Source organism: Apium graveolens, chromosome 11 (assembly GCF_009905375.1).
Source record: "Apium graveolens cultivar Ventura chromosome 11, ASM990537v1, whole genome shotgun sequence".
NCBI lineage: Eukaryota > Viridiplantae > Streptophyta > Magnoliopsida > Apiales > Apiaceae > Apium > Apium graveolens.
The window spans coordinates 126736239-126757950 of NC_133657.1; the positions used below are offsets into that span (position 1 = coordinate 126736239).

At 37.2% G+C, this 21712-nt stretch overlaps 1 protein-coding gene and 1 long non-coding RNA gene across 3 annotated transcripts in view; one reads left to right on the top strand and one right to left on the bottom strand.

Annotated features, from left to right (window-relative positions):
• LOC141698547 (uncharacterized) overlaps nt 1–7204 on the top strand; it is a 30824-nt gene extending 23620 nt beyond the window's left edge. For both annotated transcript variants that reach the window (XR_012565151.1, XR_012565150.1), the window contains 2 exons: nt 5830–6364; nt 6517–7204. This is a non-coding gene — a long non-coding RNA (uncharacterized LOC141698547). The remainder of the gene's footprint in view (nt 1–5829; nt 6365–6516) is intronic.
• A 1337-nt stretch (nt 7205–8541) lies between these two features.
• LOC141695870 (uncharacterized) lies at nt 8542–9258 on the bottom strand. The gene has a single exon (XM_074500079.1). The coding sequence runs from the start codon at nt 9256–9258 to the stop codon at nt 8542–8544; it is 717 nt and encodes a 238-aa protein (XP_074356180.1).
• Between the last annotated feature and the right edge of the window lie 12454 nt (nt 9259–21712).

Below are 21712 nucleotides of genomic sequence, written 5' to 3' on the forward strand. Positions count from 1 at the left end.
TAAGCAAAGCTGCTCCTAGTTTCTTAAACCACAACCTGGAAGCTTGTTTTAAAGCGTAGATGCTTTTATTGAGACGACATACAAGAGGTACAATAGAATTATACTGAGGATGGCCTTGTGGAAGTCCCATGTACACTTCCTCGGGTAAATCTCCATGTAAAAAATTGTTATTTACATCAAGTTGATGCACAATCCAAGACTTAGCTGAAGCAATAGAAAGAATGGTCCTAACACTAACCATTTTGGCTACGGGTGCAAAAGTGTTATGATAATCCTCCCTTGTAGTTTGGGTGTAGCCTTTGGCCACCAAACGAGCCTTGAATTTATCAATATCACCATTAGCTAAGTACTTGACTCTGTAAACCCAACGACAACCCACAACCTTTTTATTCTGGGGTAAAGGCATGAGAGTCCATGTATTATTTGATGCTAAAGCAAGTAATTCCTTTTACATAGCCCCAATCCAACGAGAATCAGTTATAGCTTGGTTTTAGTTGTAAGGTTCCTTAACAATAACTTTACTGACAACACATGAATAAATTGTGCTAGGAACTTTAGAATAGAGACTAAAACCATATTTAGTTGCATCAATTGGACAATCTTACAGGACTGAAGTTGCAGAAATGTAGTTATTAGCAGAAATGGTTATAGAATAAACTGTATAATCTTTAAACCAAGAAGGCTGGATTTTTATGCGTAAAGATACACGAGGGGCTGGAACACTGGGCATGATAGATGGTAATGTATCGGGTAAATCAGCATAAACTGAATCAAGAGCAGGCTGAGCAGGGAAATCAACAGAGATTGAATCAGGAGTAGTGAGGGTTGATAATGAAGAATCATTAGAATTTTGTAATAAAAGATGAATTTCATGAACATGAGTGTCAAATTCATAACAAACTGGATCAGGAGGAATGAAGATGGGGGCAAATATAAAAGGATGAATGAAAGGAAATTAAGTTTCGTCAAAAATTACATGTATGGAAACATGAATAGTTGATGTGATAGGATCATACAGCTTATAACCTTTTTAATGGGATGGATAACCTATGAAAATTGTTTTAAGGGCACGAGCAACCAACTTATCACCTGAATGAAGTGACAAATATGCAAGACAACCAAACGCCTTTAAATGACCATAATCAGGTGGTTCTTTGAATAATTTGGTATAAAGAGTATCAAAATTTACCTTGGAGTTTGGCAATCGATTTATCAAATAGGTAGGGGTAAGTAAATAGTCTCCCCAAAAAATGGTAGAAAGTTTACTTTGAAATAAGAGTGCTCGAGTCATTTCAAGAAGATTTCGATGTCTTCTTTCAATCATTTTGTTGGGGGGTATATGGGCAAGAAGTTTAATGAATAATTCCATGTATGGAGAAAAAAGAAGACAATTATGAGCTTACAAACTCTCGGCCATTATCCGAACGAATGCACTTAATAGAACGCTTAAACTGACTTTGAACATAAAAATGGAAGTCCTGTAAAGCCTGAACAACGTGTTGTTTAGTGGGTAGAAGAATTGTCCATAAGGCTTTAGAATTGTAAGAAAATACTTGCAACCATTGCAAGTTGGGGTACGATAAGGTCCCCATAAATCACAATGCACAAGATCAAAGATGAAATCAGAATAAGAATGACTGATTGGAAATGGAAGTTTGCTCTGATTAGTTAAAGGGCAAGTATCACAAGATAGTTTATGAGAATCAGATTTTAATCCTGACAACAATGGTATTTTTGACATAATTCGACTAAGGACATGACCCAACCTTTGATGCCATAACAAAGGTATATATGCTGCAGCAATAGACAAAGCAACAGGAAATGAAGTAGATGAAGTGGAAGAATTACCAGGTTGATTTTGAAGCTGATATAGCCCTCCATCAAGTCTACCAAGAATCTGAGGACTGGTCTGGGATGGGTCCCGCATAACACACTCGTTGGTAGTAAAGTAAATGTGAGAATAAGTCTGTGAAGCCAATTTTCTAATAAAAAGCAAATTAAACTTAAAAGAAGGAACTAAGAGAACATCATGAATAACAGTGGAAATTGGCTTTAGCATAACAGATCCTGAATGAGTGATAATAGAAGTCGCTCCATTTAGAAAGTTAACTGAAATTGGTAATGGCAAAGCCTTAATGTCATGCATTGCTTTACTGTCACAACTCATGTGATTGGTAGCTCTAGTATCAAGTATCAACATTGCTTGATGAATCAGAAATAGCAGTCAAAGAGAATGTGGTACCTGCCACATTGTGTCCATATGTAAAAGGTGTGGAAGAGAATGAAGATTAAGGACCAGTATGATTCTTAGAAAGACACTGCATTAGTGTATTCATTTGTTGCTGCAGAACAACCATCTGAGAATTCAAATTAGAGGAACTCTCTGATGCAGCAGTTGGATGAAGAGAAGAACCAGAATCAAAACTTCCAGAAGATGTACTGATGTGCATAGAATGATCAGATTCTTGAGGCTGTGAAGTCTGGGGATTAGAAAAGACTCCAGTAGGCTTATTAAAAGGAATTTCCTTACCTTTGTTATTAGGATGATAAGGATTATCCAATGGATATCCTATCAATTTGAAACATTTATCTCGTGTGTGGTTTTTACCATGGCAATAGCTACATTCCAAAGAGCTTGAACTAGAAGGCTTATTTTGATGCTAAAAATGTTGTTTGGGCAAGCTAACCATCATAGCCAGTGGATAAGATGTAGTATGAACTTGAAGTTGCCTCTCTTCTTATTTAAGCACATAAGCTTGATTAAAAGAAGGTCAAGGGTTCATCATAATCAAATTTCCTCTAGTTGTAGTATAGCTTGTATGTAAGCCCATAAGGAATTGAATCAGCCTCTTCTTTTCTAGCAGTTCTTCCCAATTTTTAGTGGCACCACAAGTGCATTTAACAACTGGTTCTAAAGCACGTAATTCATCCCATAGGCCTTTAAGCTTGTGAAATTAAAACTCAATGGAATCATTGCCATGTTCTAACTTGAATAATTCTTTCTGCGTTTCATAGAACTTGTGACCACTAACAACCGAAAAATAATCATTAAGCTCATTCCAAACTTCAATGGCGTTGTCCATATAATTCATGCTATTGCTAATATCATCCAAAACGGTGTTAAGAATCCAAGTAATTACCATATAATTAAATCGTTTCCAGTGCAAAAAAAGCGAAGAATCAACAGCAGGAGCAATAAAATTTCCAGTTAAAATGACAAGTTTATTCTTAGCAGAAAGTGCTATTTGCAAAGAACGTTTCCAGCTACCAAAGTTATCAGATCTAGTAAGCTTCTTAGATATAAAAATCATACCAGGATGATCATTATTGTGCAAAAATAATGGATGCGTATTGACATTTATACTGGATACATCATCTGTGTTTGAAGAAAGAAGATCTAAATCACTTACATGTGTAGTAGTATTGGTAGGACGATGAGAATGATCACTTGATACAATATTGACATACGATTGATGTCGTACAGAAGCCATTAGAGTCACAGATCAGTGAATTGATCATATAAGATCAAATTAAAGTAAATCAAGAAAGATTGAGAGAGATCAATCAATCAAAGATTGAGAAAGATTGAGGGAGATTGAGAGAGAGATAGGGATCGAGATCGATTGAGAAGATAAAATCTGAGAGAGATCGAGATCGTAAGAATAAGATCGAAAAGAAAAATGAAAACAGATCGAAAATCAATCAATCACAAGAAAATGAATGAGAAGTATATGCAGAATAGCTTTGATACCATCTAGAGTTTATTGAAGTTCACAAATCTCCATTAAAGCAATGAAGATCAAGAAAGTAGAAGAAACTATAACAAAATTGTATACCCACAAGACTGTAAGTCTTTACATCTCAGTAGAGAGGAAAATAGAAATGATTACAGAATGTTGTAACTGAATAGAATTACAAAAGGTCTACTAAAAGAGTATTTATAGTTTGACTTGATTAGACTACTACTAGAGTCACTACTAGTATTAACAATCTGGATGAAAAAAAATATAAATATTTCCATCAAACACACATAACTTTTTATCTAGTTTAAATATACTTATTTGATATAAAACCAATTCGAAATTGCTACTATATGCAATCTCCCCATTCGGTGAAAGTGAAATGTAAAAGGAGCTGGGCTATGATTCCATGAATATTTTGATATGGATGGCAAAATAATCCAATATGAAAAATATTTGATTTGAAACCCGAAATTTTGAATATATCGAATCCGAAGTTTTGGATTTGAATTTTAAAGATACCAAACCGATACTCGATCCGAAATCCGAAACTCAATCCAAACCTGATTTAAATCCGAAATCCGATTAAAATCCAACACATAAATAATATATTATATACAATGATGTAAGATATAGCTTACATAATTTTATTGTATTATTTGAGTAGTAATATATCAATGTCAAAATTATTAAATGTAACTCTTTATTTCAATCTCATAATTAATTATTCAAGATGTACTTTTATGTATTTTAAAAAAATCATGATGGAATTAAATGGAATTAAAAAAATCATGATGTACTTTTTACTCCCTCCGTCCCGGCCAATTCTTTACGTTTGGTTTGGGAACGGTGGTTAAAAAATATGTATAAAGTAGTGAAAAAGCGAAAGAAAAGTGAGTGAAGTGGTGTGACCCATTAAATTTCAATATATTAAATGGAGATAGTGGAGTAAAAGTAGTGGGAAAAGGGAGGAAAAGTGGGAAAGTGGTGGGATCCATTGACTATTTATGGTAAGTTTTGAAATATAAAGAATTGGATGGAACATCCCATTAAGAAAACTGTAAGGAAATGGTTGGAACAGAGGGTATATATTTTAACATATCTTAGATTTTACTCGTCATATCAACATGTCCAAATGTAATATGTTTGACTACTTAGTAATTAATATATTTAATTTTAGTTATTATATATGATAAGTCTCGAGTATTATTAATATATAAGACTAATCTTTAAGGAGGTATTTTCTTTACTTAACTAGCCAACCCCTTAAAATGAGGTTGTTGTCTTATATTTATAGTGAGTCCCAAATGGGCTCTCTTTTACAAATGGGCCTTCTTGGGCATTACATCAAAGTCAATAATTATTCTACTTACAACTCCTTAGGTCGTCTTCGGGTAAATTAAAAAAGTGGGTTGATTTTAGTAATGGTTACAGGTACGGGGTTCGGGGTCCTAATGACCGGGTTTGGATGATGCCTGAATACGGTATGCATGGGATTTCTTTGTTATTTTTTGGGTTTGGGCTTCGACTGCCAATGCACCCATTCCAACTGGCTCTTTACGAGGCTATAGGGTGTTGTGTCGCACAGTTGGCCCCCAATTTTGTTGCTCAAGTAAATGGCTTTATCATTTTATGTCATGAGAAAGGTCGTGTTCCGATGAACCCGTTATTTTTTTATTTATGGGATCCGTTACCACGAAGGTCAGGTTTACTTTGATACGCGTCATAAACGAATGAAGATAGTTAGTGTCCGTTCATTGAACTCGGGGTATCACCCCAAGTGGTTGTATTTTGGTGGCCCTGATTTAGAGTTAGTTCAATCTTGTCGTAAGGTTAGTCGGGAGGCCCTTGATTCTTTGAATAAACTAGATAAGTATAATGCTGATTTTTTGGATGATTTCCATGGGGCGATGTCTCTTTATTTTCATTTGCAGTTGAAGGATAATGCATTTCTAGAGGGTCATTCTCGTAAGGCTATGTTCTCTTTTTTTTGCATTTGGATTAATATTTGTTTGTCCTTTTAGATATCTTTCTTTTTATGGATTTCTAATAAGGATTTCCCTTTTCTCTTTTCTTTTTTGTTATGCAGTTGCTAGGAGCTCTTTGAAGAATATTCTTGATAGCGGAGTTTGAGGAAAGAAAATGGACAAAGCTATGATGTTTTTTGTTTAGAAAGCGAGTGGTTCAGCACAGGAGGGGTCGAAGACTGGTTGCTTGAACGCCGGACCCTCGAAGGTTGGTAAATCTGTTTCAATCGAGTTGTTGGATGATAATGGGGATCGAGTTCTGGAGGACCAGGATGATGTTGTTGCAGATGATTTTGATATGCTAAATTGGAAGAGGCTACGCACGGATAATGATGGAATGAGAGTTGAAGCTGGTCGGGTTGCAACGAATGAGACCTTGACGATTGTTTGGGGAATGGTTTTATGAAGAGTTCTTCGGATGTCCATACTGTGAGGGACATTGTTCGTTTTGAGATCCAGCCTAATGAAAGATGGACCGGGGGTTCGACCGTGCCAAATCAAGCTTTTAGGGCTTTTCAGCTTCCTCAAGACATGGTGTCCTATTCTTCCAAGAAACATAGTGACTTGGTAGATAGGTGTATGAGTCATGCTAGCCGGGTATGTGCTCTTAATACTTATATTTCCTTTTCGTTTGGGTTTTTTCCTTTCGTTGTTTGGTTCATAGGTTTTATTTTGACCCCTGCACTTTTTTTGTTGCTTTTAGTTTCTCTCATATTTTACCTATATCCTAAACGAGTTTAAGAATGAAGGTGATGGGGAGTCCACCTCCCGGCTTAATGCTGATCTAGCCTCGATGTCTCGGGAGAAAAAAAAGTTTGAGGATTTGTCCTCAGGGGCGGAGCGTCGGGCTGACGAGTTGGCAGTGGCTAATACGAAGCTAAGTAAACAAGTTGGAGAGATGGAAGTAGAGCGTGGTGATGCTAATAAAAGGATTGCTGAGTTGGAGAAAGCTTTAAAGGATGTCACCCTATCGAGGGACGATGAGAGGGGAAGGCGTGATAAGGTGGTGAAGGATTTTGCAGACGTGATTTTTTCCAACAAGACGTTGATCAAAGATAATTGTCAGATGAATATTAATCTGGAAAAAAGTGTTGAATACATAGAAAAGGAATTGAGCGATGGGTATGGCCGCTGTTTAACCAGGTTGTCAGATGCCGGTATGGACATATCGGGTCATTCCTTCGAGGAGTACGTTCAGGATTTTTCTCGCGCGAATGTGACCCCTAGAGATCCTCCCCCACAGGATGCTGCTTGAAGGCGGGAAATGCCCCATAATGATGTAAAAGTATTTTGATCTCTGGAACTTGTTTATTAAGCGTTAGACTAATTTCCTGTTTGTCGTTGTTTATTTTGGACCTGTTCCTATCGAATTTCTTTTAAGGCATAAAAGTGATATGTCTGTAACTTGGGAGTTTGCTTTCCTATGGTATTATTATATGTTTTATTATTATTTACCTTAAGGGGCTTTATTGAGGTGTAGATGAGTTTAACAAAGCTCCTAGTTAGGAGGTTGTTACTGGTTAGTAACTGTATTAATAACATTAATCCTGAAAGAGAAACATGTTTGCAGATAGCAATTTTCAGGAGCTTTTGAAACATACAAGGAAAATCTTAAGTTACCACAATTTGGCTCTATTCTGTTTTAATTTGACTAATGGCTTCATATTTCAGTAGATGATTTGTAAGTATGTAGGTTTCAAAATTTGGTTTTTTTCCTCTTTGAAGGGATTGTTGAATAGCGGTGTTCGACAAGAAATGGACAAAGCTAATCACTTTGTTTCTATGGTTTTGATTTTGTTTGTCGCTGGGTAGTAGTTTCCAAACATAGCTTTGTTACTACCTTGACTTTGTTTTGGCTTGCAAACCTGGTGTCCTTTCTTTGTAAAAATGTTTGCCATTTATATTTTATGCCTTTAATTTCGCCAACTTGGTTTTTCTAATGTCAATTTCTGTTTGCATTATCTAACCTCTTTTTTTTTGAATTATGTCGTAGATTCGTGTATTTGCTTATTGTTTTGATTAGCTAGGAACGAAATCTTTTTTTAAGTTCGTACTCAACTGGTCTTGGATGTATCATAGTTTTGAAGCGCATGACTATTTGACGTGTAATTTGAAGTAAGTAACTCATGTATCGTGGTTTTTTTTATGAATCAGTATAAGATAAAGTAGATAGATAATGGAACTTGTTGCTTCCTGAAATAACTTAAAAGCTTTTATTGTCATAAATTAAGCATCCCTCGATGGGGATCTCATAACGACCCTCATTGCATCGAGGGTTAGTTTTTGGTATGTCAGTTATTGCCTCGGGGTTTCAAACATTACAAACAAAAGCAAATTACTGATAGAATTTCTTGAGATGCATGCCATTCCAGGCGTTTTTAATTGGCTGACCATTGAGATATGTGAGCTCATAAGTCCCCGCGCTAACAACCTTCGAAACCCGATATAGGCCTTCCCACATCGGCTTAAACTTTCCTGATACAACGAGCTATGATGCAGCAGAGTCTCGAAGGACAAGGTCACTAACCCTGAAGCTCTTGGTTTTGACTTTTTTGTTGAAGTATTTTGTAGTCTTCTCCTGCTATGCGATCATGTGGAGTCGAGACTCCTCTCTTATTTCTTCGAGCAAGTCGTTGTGAAAGCGTAAGCCTTCGAGTGTGAGAGAAGGGTCGAATACTTTGACTTGTGGGGAAATTAGGCTTACTTCGACAGGTAGGATGGCATCGACGCCATATGCGAGGTGGAAGTTTCACATGTTGCACTTCGGGGTGTCGTCATCTAGGACCATAGCACATTCGGGAGTTCATCAACCCAGCAACGGGGGATTTCTTTAATTCTTTTTTTAGGCCTTGTAGGATGGTTCTATTCGTTACTTCTGCGAGCCCATTAGCCTGTGGGTATGCAACTGAGGCCTTGATATATTGGATCTTTAGTTCTTCTAGAGCTTTCTCAAGCTTTGCTCCCACAAATTGTGTGCCATAACGGAAACTAAAATCCTTGGGATCCCAAAGAGAAACACAACATACTCCATGAAAAAACTTAATCATTTTTTTCTCTCTGATCTTGGAAAGGGGTTTTGCCTCAACCCATTTGGTCGCATAATCCACTGCTACTACGATATATTGGCACAATATTTTGACTTTGAAAAGGGCCCTACAATATCTATCCCCCACTGGAAAAAAGGGACATGGGGCGAGTATCGAGTTGAGCTCAGTCATGGGTCGATAGCTTACGTTCCCATGTAATTGACATGCTTGGCATTTTCTAACAAATTCCTCGTAATCTTTACGGATTATGGGCCAGTACAGTCCCTGTTTGATGATTTTAAGAGCCAGGTTCTTTCCTCCAAGGTGTTCACCGCAGATGCTAGTGTGTACCTCAACCATCGCTTGTTGAGCTTTCTCCGAGGTCAAACAACGGAGCAGTGGTTCAGATAATGAGCGTCGATACAAAGATGAGCCGACAACACAGTAGTTTCTTGCCTTAAACATGAGTGAACTGGCCTCGCTCTTTCCCTCGGGAAGTTTGTTGTCGAGGATATAGTCTAGAAATGGTTTTCGTCAGTCGAGGTTATTCTGAATCTGATTAACAGAAAGATCATCGATGGCAAGGGTCGTTAAGATGTCGATATATATTGAATCAAGTTTAGCAGGTAAATTGCAGGATGCTAACTTGGCAAGAGAGTCTGTCCACTGGTTTTCCTCCCTATCAACATTCGAGAGTCTCCATGAAGGGAATTTTTTGAGTAAATCTTGTGTCCCTGCAAAGTATTGAGCCATTATCTTATTATATGCCTTGAACTCCCTATTTATTTGTTTAGAGACCAGTTAAGAATCTCCAAATATGTCAATAATCTCAGTCTCGAGGTCCGCTACCAGCTTTAAGCCTGCGATTAGTGCCTCGTATCCGGCTACGTTGTATGTAGATGGGAATTCGAATTTGAGGGCTTGTTGGATCTTGAATCCTTCTGGGATGATTAGGATTATTTTTGCTCCTCCTAAATCGGCGGTCAAAGATTTGTTGATAAACAACAACCATGGTCTTAATTGATCTTCTTCAGATTTGTGCGCTTTGGCTTTGAATTGACATTCAGCAACAAAATCTGAGAGAAACTGAGCTTTGATCGTAGTTCGAGGTTTATACTTGATGTAAAATTGGCTTAGCTTGATGGTCCAAGCAACGAGTTTGCCCGTCATGTCGGGTTTGTGTAGGATTCTCTTCAGAAGTTGATTTGTGAGCACATGAATTTCCCTTTCTTGGAAGTAGTGTCGCAATTTTCGGCTGGCGATTACAAGGGCATAGACTAGCTTCCCAACCTGTGGATATCTTATCTCTGCATCTCGAAGTGAGTGACTAATGTAGTACACCGGGACTTCTTTTCCTTTATCAATCCGAACTAGGACTGCTGCGATGGTGTCATCAGAGGCTGAGAGGTATACCCGCAACGGCTCGCCTGGTAAAGGCCGAGTGAGGATGGGTGGGTTTATTAAGAATTTTTTTAACTCAGAGAAATTCTTTTCATAGTCATCATTCCATTCAAAATGCGAGGATTTGGAAGCTTTCTTTATTGCTGAGAAGAAAAGGAGTGCAGCGATACATCCAGTTACTTTTTGTAAATCCTTAATGGATCTTGGTTTCTCCATTTCCAAGATTGCTTTTATCTGAGACGGATCTGCTTCGATGCCTCTTTGGGTAACCAAGAATCCAAGGAATTTACCCGCGGTAAGACCGAACGAGCACTTGGCAGGGTTTAGCCGCATGTTGTTGTTTCTCGCATTCTCGAATATTTCACAAAGGCCGGACACATAGTCAGAGGAAACCTTCGATTTTGTAATCATGTCATCGACATATATCAGCATATTTCTTCAAATCTGTGAGGTGAATATCTTATCCATCATCTGTTGAAATATGGCCCCCACATTAATTAAACCAAAAGGCATCACTCGGTATCCGAAGACCCTTCGATGCGTGATGAATGCAGTTTGCTGCCAATCTTGGGAGTCCATCTTAATCTGCTTGTACCCTGGAAAGGCATCCATAAAAGAGAGGAGTTCATTTCCTGCTATCGCATCAATGAGCTGGTTGATGTTCGGCAGAGGGTAAAAGTCTTTGGGGAAAACCCTATTCACATCCGAGTAATCAATGCACATTCTCCACTTTCTGTAATTTTCTTGACCGGGACTACATTCGAGATCCATGTGGTGAATTGTACCGGTTCAATAAAACTGGCCTCGACTAGCCTATCAATCTCTTGGTCGATGGTGGCTCTTTTTTCGGTGGAGAATGTTTGGTGTCTCTGCCTTACCGGCCTGATGTTCTTGCTGATGTGTAGTGAATGTCGAGCGACGACCTCCGGGATCCCAGGAAAGTCCTTGGGGGGGTCCTAGGCGAAAATGTCAGAGAACTCTCGGATAAGGTTCATGATATCTTTCTTTAATAGTTCAGAGAGGTTTTTATCAATTCTTGTAGTTTTATCAGGATTTCCTTCAAATACTTCCACCTCTTCGGTTTCTTCGACAAGAGAGCAAAAGTTGATGGTGGGTGAGTCGACTAGCTCTCTGGGATCGATATCAAGTACTTGGTTAACTTTAGTTCTTCATCTACCATTTTCCTTGGAGAGACAGTGGTTAAATAGCATTGTCTTATTGTCGCCTGGTCACCGGTCATTTCTCCTATGCCAAAGTCTATGGGGAACTTCATTTTCAGATGGGAGATGGAGGTTATAGCTCGTAGGGAGGTGATCGTTGTTCGCCCTAATATGGCGTTGAAGCTAGAGGAAGCACTGATCACATAAAATTTGATCATCTTTCTCATCCCGATGGTGGCACCTAGGCGTATCATCTTGTTGCACGTAGTGGATAAGTTATCCCCGGTGAATCTTTTCTTCAATGAGGTTACTCAGTTGGAAGCATTGTTCAATTGTATGGCCGGTGTCTTCATGATAATCACAGTATCTGGAGCTTGGGGGCCTGCCAGGTTTCATGGGTCTCGGAGGACGGTAATCTGGCTCTGTTTTTAGTACCGCTAAAATTATCATTTTCTCGGTGTTGCGTTTCGTAAATTCTTTCTCAGCTAGACTACGGGGCTGCCAATCTCATTTTCTCCTATCCCTCGGGGGTGGTCAAGTGTACACGTTGGTGGTGACCGACGACGTTCTTGGAACCTTTCGTATGCAGGTGATCGCGGACTGTAACTACGGCGCCGTTCATATCTGGAAAAACATCGGAGAGATTGGATGCAGCTTACTGCTTCTTAGAGCATCATGCGATGTTCTATAATCTGAAATGCTGCTTGTAGGGTTTTTGGCCTTTTCTCAAAAATTTCTTCTAGAAGTAGCTCGTGTTGAGATTTATCGATACCCGCTGTCAGGAAGTTGACGGTCATTTGCTCTATTAGATCTTGGATCTCTGTTATCTCCTCTCTGAATCGAGTTAAGAAGCTTCGGAGGCTTTCACCTGAACGTTGGTGCATTGTCATTAAGGACGCTGTGACTTTTATTCCTTTATAATGTTAGATATATTTGATAATGTCATGTCTAATATGATTTATGTTTAGTTTTCAGATCTTAATTAAACAGGACAAATCAGTATTTAACTGGAAATCAGCACTTATACTGAAGTCATAACTTAATTTGTCAGAACTTAAGTTATCAGGAGATATTTATCAGGAGATAATATCAGGACTTAAAGAGACTTTCTGATAAGGAAGGCGGCTGATTGAAACGAAAGAAGATTATGACAAACACAAGAAGAGATATGCATGAAGAAGGAATTTTATGAAGAATAGAATACTTGGAAGAAAGGATAACCATTTGATATATTTTAGGAAGCAGAATTATATTCCATATCAATTAGTGATTATCTTGTAACTGTGTAGTATATAAACACAGATATAGGGTTTACAGTATATGTGTTATCATTATCGAGAATAATATTCATTGTAACCCTAGCAGCTCTCGTGATATTTGTTCATCACTGAGAGAGGACAGTTCCATATTGTAACAGAGTTTATTATATTGAATAAAGTCTGTTTTCTGTTACTTGTGTTCTTTAATTTGATTTGATTATGCTAAACACTGTATTCAACCCCCTTCTACAGTGTGTGTGACCTAACAAGTGGTATCAGAGCAGATCTGTTAACAAACAAATAGTTTAAGATCCAAAAATAATCATGTCTAAAGCAGAAACTCCAACCAAGTCCACCAAAACTGAAGAACCTCCAAAGACTCAAATCCATAGTCGATATGAGACTATTAGAGTTCCCATACTGAAACCATCTGAATATCCCATATGGAAGGTAAGGATGTTTATATTTCTGGAGGCTACAGATCCAGAATATCTTGACAGAATCAATGAAGGACCTCATAAGCCAACCAAACTCGCTATTGCAGTTGCAGGTCAACCAGCAAAGTATGTACCAAAGGAGAAGAGTGATTACACTGCTGAAGATATCTCTTCAATTGCTAAGGATGCTAATGTACGACACTTGCTGCATAGTGCCATTGATAATGTCATGTCAAATAGGGTAATTAATTGCAAGACTGCAAAGGAGATATGGGAAGCCTTGGAGACAAGATGCCAGGAAACTGATTCAATTAAGAAGAATAGGAAGATAATACTCACTCAAGAGTATGAACACTTTGACTCAAAGTCTGATGAGTCATTAACTAGTTTATATGACAGATTTGTCAAACTCTTGAATGATTTGTCACTAGTTGATAACGAATATGATCTTGAAGATTCAAATCTTAAATTCCTGTTAGCTCTTCCTGAAAGTTGGGATTTGAAAGCCACAACTATAAGAGACAACTATAATCTTGAAGAAACAACTCTTGATGAAATTTATGGGATGCTCAAGACTCATGAACTTGAGATGGAACAAAGAAGCAAGAGGAAAGGAGGAAAGTCAAGGACAGTTGCTCTTAAGGCTGAGGAGGAATCCCCCAAAGCAGCTATCTTAAAGAAAGGCAAGGGAAAAGCTCTCATCACAAAGTCTGATACTGAGTCATCAAGTTCTGATAGTGATGATGACTCAGAAACTGAAAGCTTACCTGAGATGGATGCTGATGAGGAGATGATGAAGCTGTGTGCTCTTATGGTCAAAGGAATCACAAGAATTACATACAGGAAATTCAGAAAGGGAAAGAAGTTTTCCAGGAAAGGTGCAAGTTCTGATAAGAAGAGTTTCAGAAAATCTGAAGGCAAAGAAGGAAAGTCTGACAGAGGAGATTACACAAATGTCAAATACTACAACTGTGGTGAGAAAGGCCACATATCTCCTGATTACAAGAAAGTGAAGAATGACAAAGGCAAGGCTCTTGTCACAAAGAAGAAAAGTTGGACAGACACTTCAGATTCTGAAAGTGAGGAGAACTATGTCTTGATGGAAAATGCTGATAGCAGTTCTGATGCTGCTGAGTTAAAGGTACCTCAAACTACTTATGCCTTTCATACTGATGATATTAATGAGTTGAGAACATATCTTAAAACCAAGTTTATTAGTTATAGAGATCAAACTTTAACATGTGAAAGATTAACTTCTGACAATCTTGCTTATAAAAAGAGAAATGATTATTTAGAAAAAGAGTTAGCCATGTTCCATCAAACTCAGAAAGATAGAGATGATGCTTTCTATGTTAGGGATGAAGTACTTAAAATGAATGAATCTCTAAAAACTGAGTTAGAAAAGGAAAGAGAGATTATCAGGACTTGGACTAACTCTGGCAAAACAACTCAGAATTTGTTAAGTAGTGGAAACTGGAAAGAAGGCTTAGGTTATGGAGATGATAAGAATGATAAAGGAACTGTAGAAATTGAGTCTATAGTTGTTAAACAAAAGCCAAAGGTAAAACCTGTTAAGTTTGTAGCTGTAAAGTCGGATACTGAGAAATCAGAAGTTAAAGAGGAATTAACTTCTGACAAACTAAAACAGGAAAAGCCAACTGAAGTTAACATATGCTTAATGACTAAGAAGCAGCTTAAGTACAAGCTAAAAGATGTTAAGAATGTAAACAAGGTAAAGTCACCTAGGAAAAATAGGAATGGAAAGGAAGGTGTGAATAAAAGCAATGATTATAAGCTTGTTCCTAATGCTCCTAGAAAAAACATGTCATAACTGTGAAAATTCTAACCTTCTGGCTTCTTTTTGCAGGAAGAATAAGAACATAAACTCCTTATCTTCAAAGTCAGGAGTTAAGAGTCAGTTTGTTAGATATAGGCCACAAAATCCTTGTTTTCATTGTGGTAGTTTATGACATTCCATTTATACTTGTAAGGAATATCATAGTTTTTACTATGATTATTATCAAATAAAACCTTCTTTAAAGAAAGTTAGCATTGTTCCTTCTAGTATAAGTTCTAATGCAAAGTCTGATACTGTAAATGCTGATAAGAAAACTGTTAACATAAACTCTGATGCTAAATCCGTTGCAAATGTTAAAAAACTTAATAAGGCCAAAGGATCCAAGCAAGTCTGGGTCCTTAAAACTAATCATTAGTGGTCTTTGTGATTGCAGGGCAACAGGAAAAACATCCTAGTTCTGGACAGTGGATGCTCAGGACACATGACTGGAAATAAAGCCCTGCTATCAGACTTTGTGGAGAAAGCTGGCCCAGGTGTTTCTTATGGAGATGGCAATATGGGAAAAACTCTGGGATATGGCAATATTAATCTTGGGAATGTCATCATTGAGAAAGTAGCTCTGGTCTCAGGATTTAAACATAATCTGCTCATTGTTAGTCAAATCTGTGACAGAGGTTATCATATGGATTTCTTTGAAGAACACTGTGAAGTTGTAAGCAAATCTACTGGCAAAGTTGTTCTGAAAGGATACAGGCATGGTAACATTTATAAAGCCAAGCTTTCAACAAGTACTGATGGTTCTGCAATCTGTCTGTTGAGTAGAGCATCAATTGAAGAAAGATGGAATTGGCACAAGAAACTCTCTTATTTAAATTTCAACAATATAAATAAACTAGTCAAGAAAGATCTTGTGAGAGGACTGCCAAAATCAGTATTTGCTCCTGATGGCCTTTGTGATTCATGTCAAAAGGCAAAACAAAGAAAATCTTCATTCAAGAGCAAGACTGAATCATCAATTCTTGAGCCTTATCACCTACTACATGTTGATCTATTTGGTCCAGTGAATGTCATGTCGATTGCAAAGAAGAAATATGTTATGGTCATAGTGGATGAGTTCACCAGATACACATGGGTGTATTTCTTGCACACAAAAAGTGAAACTGTATCTATTTTGATTGATCATGTCAAGCAACTGGATAAATTAGTCAAAGATTCTGTGAAGATCATAAGAAGTGATAATGGCACTGAGTTCAAAAATTTGATCATGGAAGAGTTCTGCAAAGACCATGGAATAAAGCAGGAATTTTCTGCTCCTAGAACTCCACAATAAAATGGAGTTGTTGAAAGAAAGAATAGAACTCTTATTGAAGCTGCACGAACTATGCTTGATGAAGCAAAGCTACCAACCTATTTTTGGGCTGAAACTGTGCAGACTGCTTGTTTTACTCAGAATGCAACACTCATTAACAAGCATGAAAAGACACCATATGAGATGGTGAAGAAAAAGAAGCCAAATCTGAAGTATTTTCATGTATTTGGATGCAAGTGTTTTGTTCTTAAGACTCATCCTGAACAGCTATCCAAATTTGATCTAAAAGCTGATGAAGGAATTTTTGTTGGATATCCACTTTCCACAAAAGCCTTCAGAGTCTACAATTTAAGAACAAGGATTGTCATGGAATCGATCAATGTCTCTTTTGATGATAAGAAGATTACTGGACTTGAAGATTTCAATGATCATGATCAGCTGAGATTTGAAAATGAAGTTTTAAATTATGATTCTGTTAATTCTGACAGTCCAAATCCTGACAGTCTAAATCCAGATACTGCAAACTCTGATGGATTAAACTCTAATGTTATTGAAACTATGGTGACTACGCCAAAGGAAGATGCACCTATGCAGGGGGAGCATACTGAAGATACAACCACATCTCAAGAAGCATCAGAACCTACAACTGGCTCTTCAAGTTCTGATTCATCAAGTTCTGATGAGCCAAGTTCTGATAATTCTGGAAACTTAAATAATGAAGGATCCAACTCAGAGAGCATAATTTCAGGGGGAGCATCAGAAAATGTTGATGAAGATAACGTGCATCATGGGGGAGCATCCAGTTCTAGAGAAAACCTTCCATCTGCAAGGAAGTGGAGTAATCACATACACCTGACTTTATTATTTGAAATCCTTCAAGATGCTAATTGGGTGTCAGAACTAGAACAGCTACTTCAAATGAATGTCTCTATAATTCTTTTCTTTCTCAGACTGAACCAAAGAAAGTGGAAGAAGCTCTTCAAGAAGCTAATTGGGTGCAAGCAATGCATGAAGATTTACACCAGTTGCTAGATTGGAAGTCATAAGGATATTTTTGGCTTATGCTGCTCACAAAAAGTTTACAGTCTTTCAAATGGATGTGAAAAGTGCTTTTCTCAATGGAGAATTGGAAGAGGAAGTATATGTTGAACAACCTCCAGGCTTTGTAGATTCCAAACTTCCAAATCATGTCTACAGGCTTGATAAAACACTTTATGGCCTTAAGCAAGCTCCAAGAGCATGGTATGATACTTTAGCTCAGTTTCTTCTGGAAAGTGAATTTAACAGAGGAACTATTGACAAATCACTGTTCTATCTCAACCATGGAAAGGACTTACTTTTGGTGCAAATATATGTTGATGATATCATTTTTGGTTCTATAAATGACAGGCTTTGCAAGAAGTTTGCCAAACTGATGCAGTCAAGATATCAAATAAGTATGATAGGGGAACTTAGCTATTTTCTGGGTCTTCAAGTCAAGAAGAATGAAGAAGGCACTTTTATTTGTCAATCCAAGTACACCAGAAATTTGCTGAAGAAATTTGGAATGCAAGATTGTTCAAGTGCATCCACTCACATGGCCACTGCAACAAAATTGGATAAGGATACTGGTACATCAGTAGATATTACTGATTACAGAGGTATGATTGGCTCACTACTCTATCTTACTGTAAGTAGACCTGATATCATGTATGCTACCTGTCTTTGTGCAAGATTTCAAGCAGATCCAAGAGAACCTCACTTAACAGCTGTGAAAAGAATTTTCAAATACCTTAAGGGTACAGCTGATCTGGGATTGTGGTATCCTAGAGAATCAAACTTTAAGCTAATAGGTTACTTAGATGCATATTTTGCAGGATGCAAAATTGACTGGAAAAGCACAAGTGGAAGCTGCCAATTTCTTGGAGGCAGATTAGTTTCTTGGATTAGCAAGAAACAAAAGTCAATTTCCACATCAACTGCAGAAGCAGAGTACATTGCTGCAGGAAGCTGTTGTGCACAGATTCTTTGGATGAAGAATCAGTTACTGGATTATGGGTTAACATATTTTAAAATCCCTATTTACTGTGATAATCAAAGTGCTATTTCTATGACAGGTAATCCAGTTCAACACCCAATGACAAAGCACATCAGCATTAGGTACCACTTCATAAGGGAACATGTGGATGAAGGTACAGTGGAATTTTATTTTATTCCAACCGATCAACAACTAGCAGATATCTTCACAAAACCACTATGTGAAGCTACTTTTACAAGATTGGTAAATGAACTTGGAATGGTTTCAGGTTCTTTCTCTAAATCTGATTATTTTATGTTCTATTACATCAGACTTTATGATCAGTATTTACAGATATTACTATCCTTGTGTATTATGTGCTTAATATGAAATTTTCTTAAGTGCTGATTGTTGTCTGATGTGAATTTATAAACTCTGATAGTGATATGCATGTTTCTGTGATTATTCACTCCAATGAGGATAACTGTGCTAGATGCTGACCTAGTAATCTCTAATATTCTAAAGGTCCCATGTTTGAAGTAATTGTTTATGTGGAAATCTTTTAACACAAGCAAATTCTGATATTGAGCTTAGTTAAGTTTACTTTGTCTATCTTATTACTAAGTCAAAAACTAGAATAATGCTTCTTATCTGTTAAGTTCTGATGTTAGTAAATCTGGTGAATGTACTAAGTGCTGATAAGCCTCAATTATCAAAAGAAAAAGAAAAGAAAAGAAAAGAAAAATCAGGTACTCCTTTGAGATCTAGAGTAAAAATGTGGAAGGGAAAACCTAAGTGCATTGCTGGTATTAAGTAATATGCATCAGAAAAGCAAAATAAAATTTTCTTGGTGACTTTTCACACTCTATGATTACTAGAGAAATACTCTGATAATAGCATAAATTCTGATAAGCAGTCGTGACTCACTTACACTGAGAAGCCACTGTAAAAAGGAATTTCAAAAGATGCATATAATGAGCATAAAACAGTTGAGGTGGACTCATGCATGAATTCATTCTATAGTAGACTTCAGAATAATGACAGATTTTGAGCAAAGTTCTTAGTTATGCCTTATTTCTAAGATGTACTGAAGTGAATCTGACGTTAATCTTTATCTGATATTTAGCTTATTGCACACACATACACTCCATGTGAATGATGAAAATTACTGTGGTGATAAATGTTATTTTAGATGAACAGTTTAAGTGTCAGATGCATAAATTCTGAGGAGAAGTTCAGATGGAAGTTCTGATGATTAAATTCTGATGAAACCATATCAGTAATTGTGTGAAGAATTACAGGAATAAAACATTCACTTTTCGAGTTAAGGTGCCATGTTCTGATGACTGTTAAGTTCTGATAAAAGTCTAAGTTCTGATATTAAATCCTGATTCTTTACTTGACTTATTTGTGGTTAAATCTGAAACAGTCATATTTAAAATCAGAATATGTTTGGGTGAGTTATAAACAGTCAACATAATTTGGGTTAGTGGTACTCGTTTATGCACAGTAATTCTTTTTTACTTGTTTCGTGTGCTCATTAACTCCTGTTTTAAGCTTCCAATGGCTGTCATTATTACTCATCGGTCTAGGGATACGAGGCTTTACTTCTATTCATTTCACATTCCCTGCATCCCTTAGTCTTCCCTTGTCTATATAACTGACCAAACATCCTTCAGTAAAAATCGATTCTTTCTTCTCTCAAACAATGGCTCAGTTTGGTTGGTTTTACAACTATGGCACCGACACTGTGCATATTTTTCAAAATGGAATTCCGACTGCATATCCTATCAACAACATTCCTCATAATCTCTGGATTCAATTTCCAGAGATAATTAAAAATGACTTGTTGACTGTCCAAAAAAATCTTCATCTCCGTGCTCTCAGTCAGCAAGAATGGATCATCCGTCTTGCAGTGCTTTTCGTCTGCAGCAACAGGAACTAGTCGATAGGATCTTCTTAGACTAGGACTAAAGCTGTTGATGTTAGGAATCGTAGATTAGGACTGTCTTGCAACTTTTACATGTAATTGCTAAATTTCATCGAATGTATTTGTTTGATATATTAATGAAAGTTTATTTTTTGCAAGATTTTGTCTCTGAGTCGTTTCATATTCTGATGAACTTTTAAATCCTGATACTAATCATATTTTGATGACCTTTTAAATTCTGATAATAGTCAAGTTCTGATGCTGACGTGGCAGTATTTATTTACTTGGTTTATTTTTGGAAATTTACCTCACTTGTCATATTTTTACAGAATATTGGTAAAGCAGTAATAATAGTTTATTTAGTGGGAACATTTTTTAAAACAATGTACATCCTTGATTAATGGGATTACTTGGTTAGTGGGATGGTTTTTCTCCTTGAAAAACTGCATGTGATAAGTAATGATTACTGAATACCCGTGCCCATTAATTATTTTTACTGCTGCATGTCTGACAGGTGTATCAACGGCTATTTTTTTTACCATGTATAAGTAAAAGAGAGAAAAGATTGTAAAATCTTTTATTGACTTTTATACTCTATCTCTCTCTTTTTACTCTTATTCTCTCTCATATTCACTGACGCTTTATCATACAGACAATTTATCAAACACCTTACAGGCAACCTTATTTCTCACTTATTTCTCATGGAACCTAAGGATTTAATTGTTGATGGAGCCAAGTTTGTACCTAACAACTATGCTGCAATCTTGAACAAGGCTGAAGCTCCATCTGATTTGCACTTTGTGCAAGATTTTTTAGCAAATAGTGAGATTGGGTATGCTTTGACCCAACCTCAAAATATTTCAAGCCAACAACTTCTGACGTTTTGGCAAACTGGGATTTTTGATGATGGTGGTGCTACTGGTACTCCAAGCATCGTTTTTGAAGTGAATGATGTTGAGCATGTGGTTACTCCTGGAGCAGTTCGTAAAGCTCTCCACTTACCGGAAGGATGTACATTCTCGACAGCGGAGGACCCTGTTCTATAGTAGCTCATGGCCGGTTGGGTTATGAGAAGAGTTTGGGTAAGTTTGGACAGTTGAAAAGGGCAAATATCAGGAAGGAATGGAGTTTTTTCTTCGATTGTATCACTAAAGCATTCGCCAATAAGTGCACCAACTTTGATGTCATTCCAATAATGAGTCAGCAAATCGGGTATGCTCTTATTCATCAAACTCACTTTGATTTTGCAAGTGTTGTGCTAGGTTTCATAGGGGATAGGATGACAGAAGATAGGAATGTAGTGTACTTTGCTAGATTCTGTCAGCTTATATATAATTTCTGTTGTGCTGATAAGCCCAACCTACCACTGATTTAATTCCATCCTTTAAGCTTGCAAAGAGGGCTTTTAATGATTTGTTAAATGCTGACATTAAGAAGAAAGTGGTTAGACCCTTACAGATACCTCAGTCTGTAAAACAGATTCTTGTAAATGCTGATCCTCAAACCTACACATCTGTTTACCCTGATGTTCAACCCACCAGCACATCCCAGCCACCACAACAACCATCAGAACATACCACTTCTCAACCTCAACTTACTCAACCCTCCATCAGAACATATTTCAAACCA

Excerpts from the sequence above, each read along its gene's own strand:
- LOC141695870 (XM_074500079.1), bottom strand. The coding sequence starts at position 9,258 with ATGTTTAAGGCAAGAAACTACTGTGTTGTCGGCTCATCTTTGTATCGA.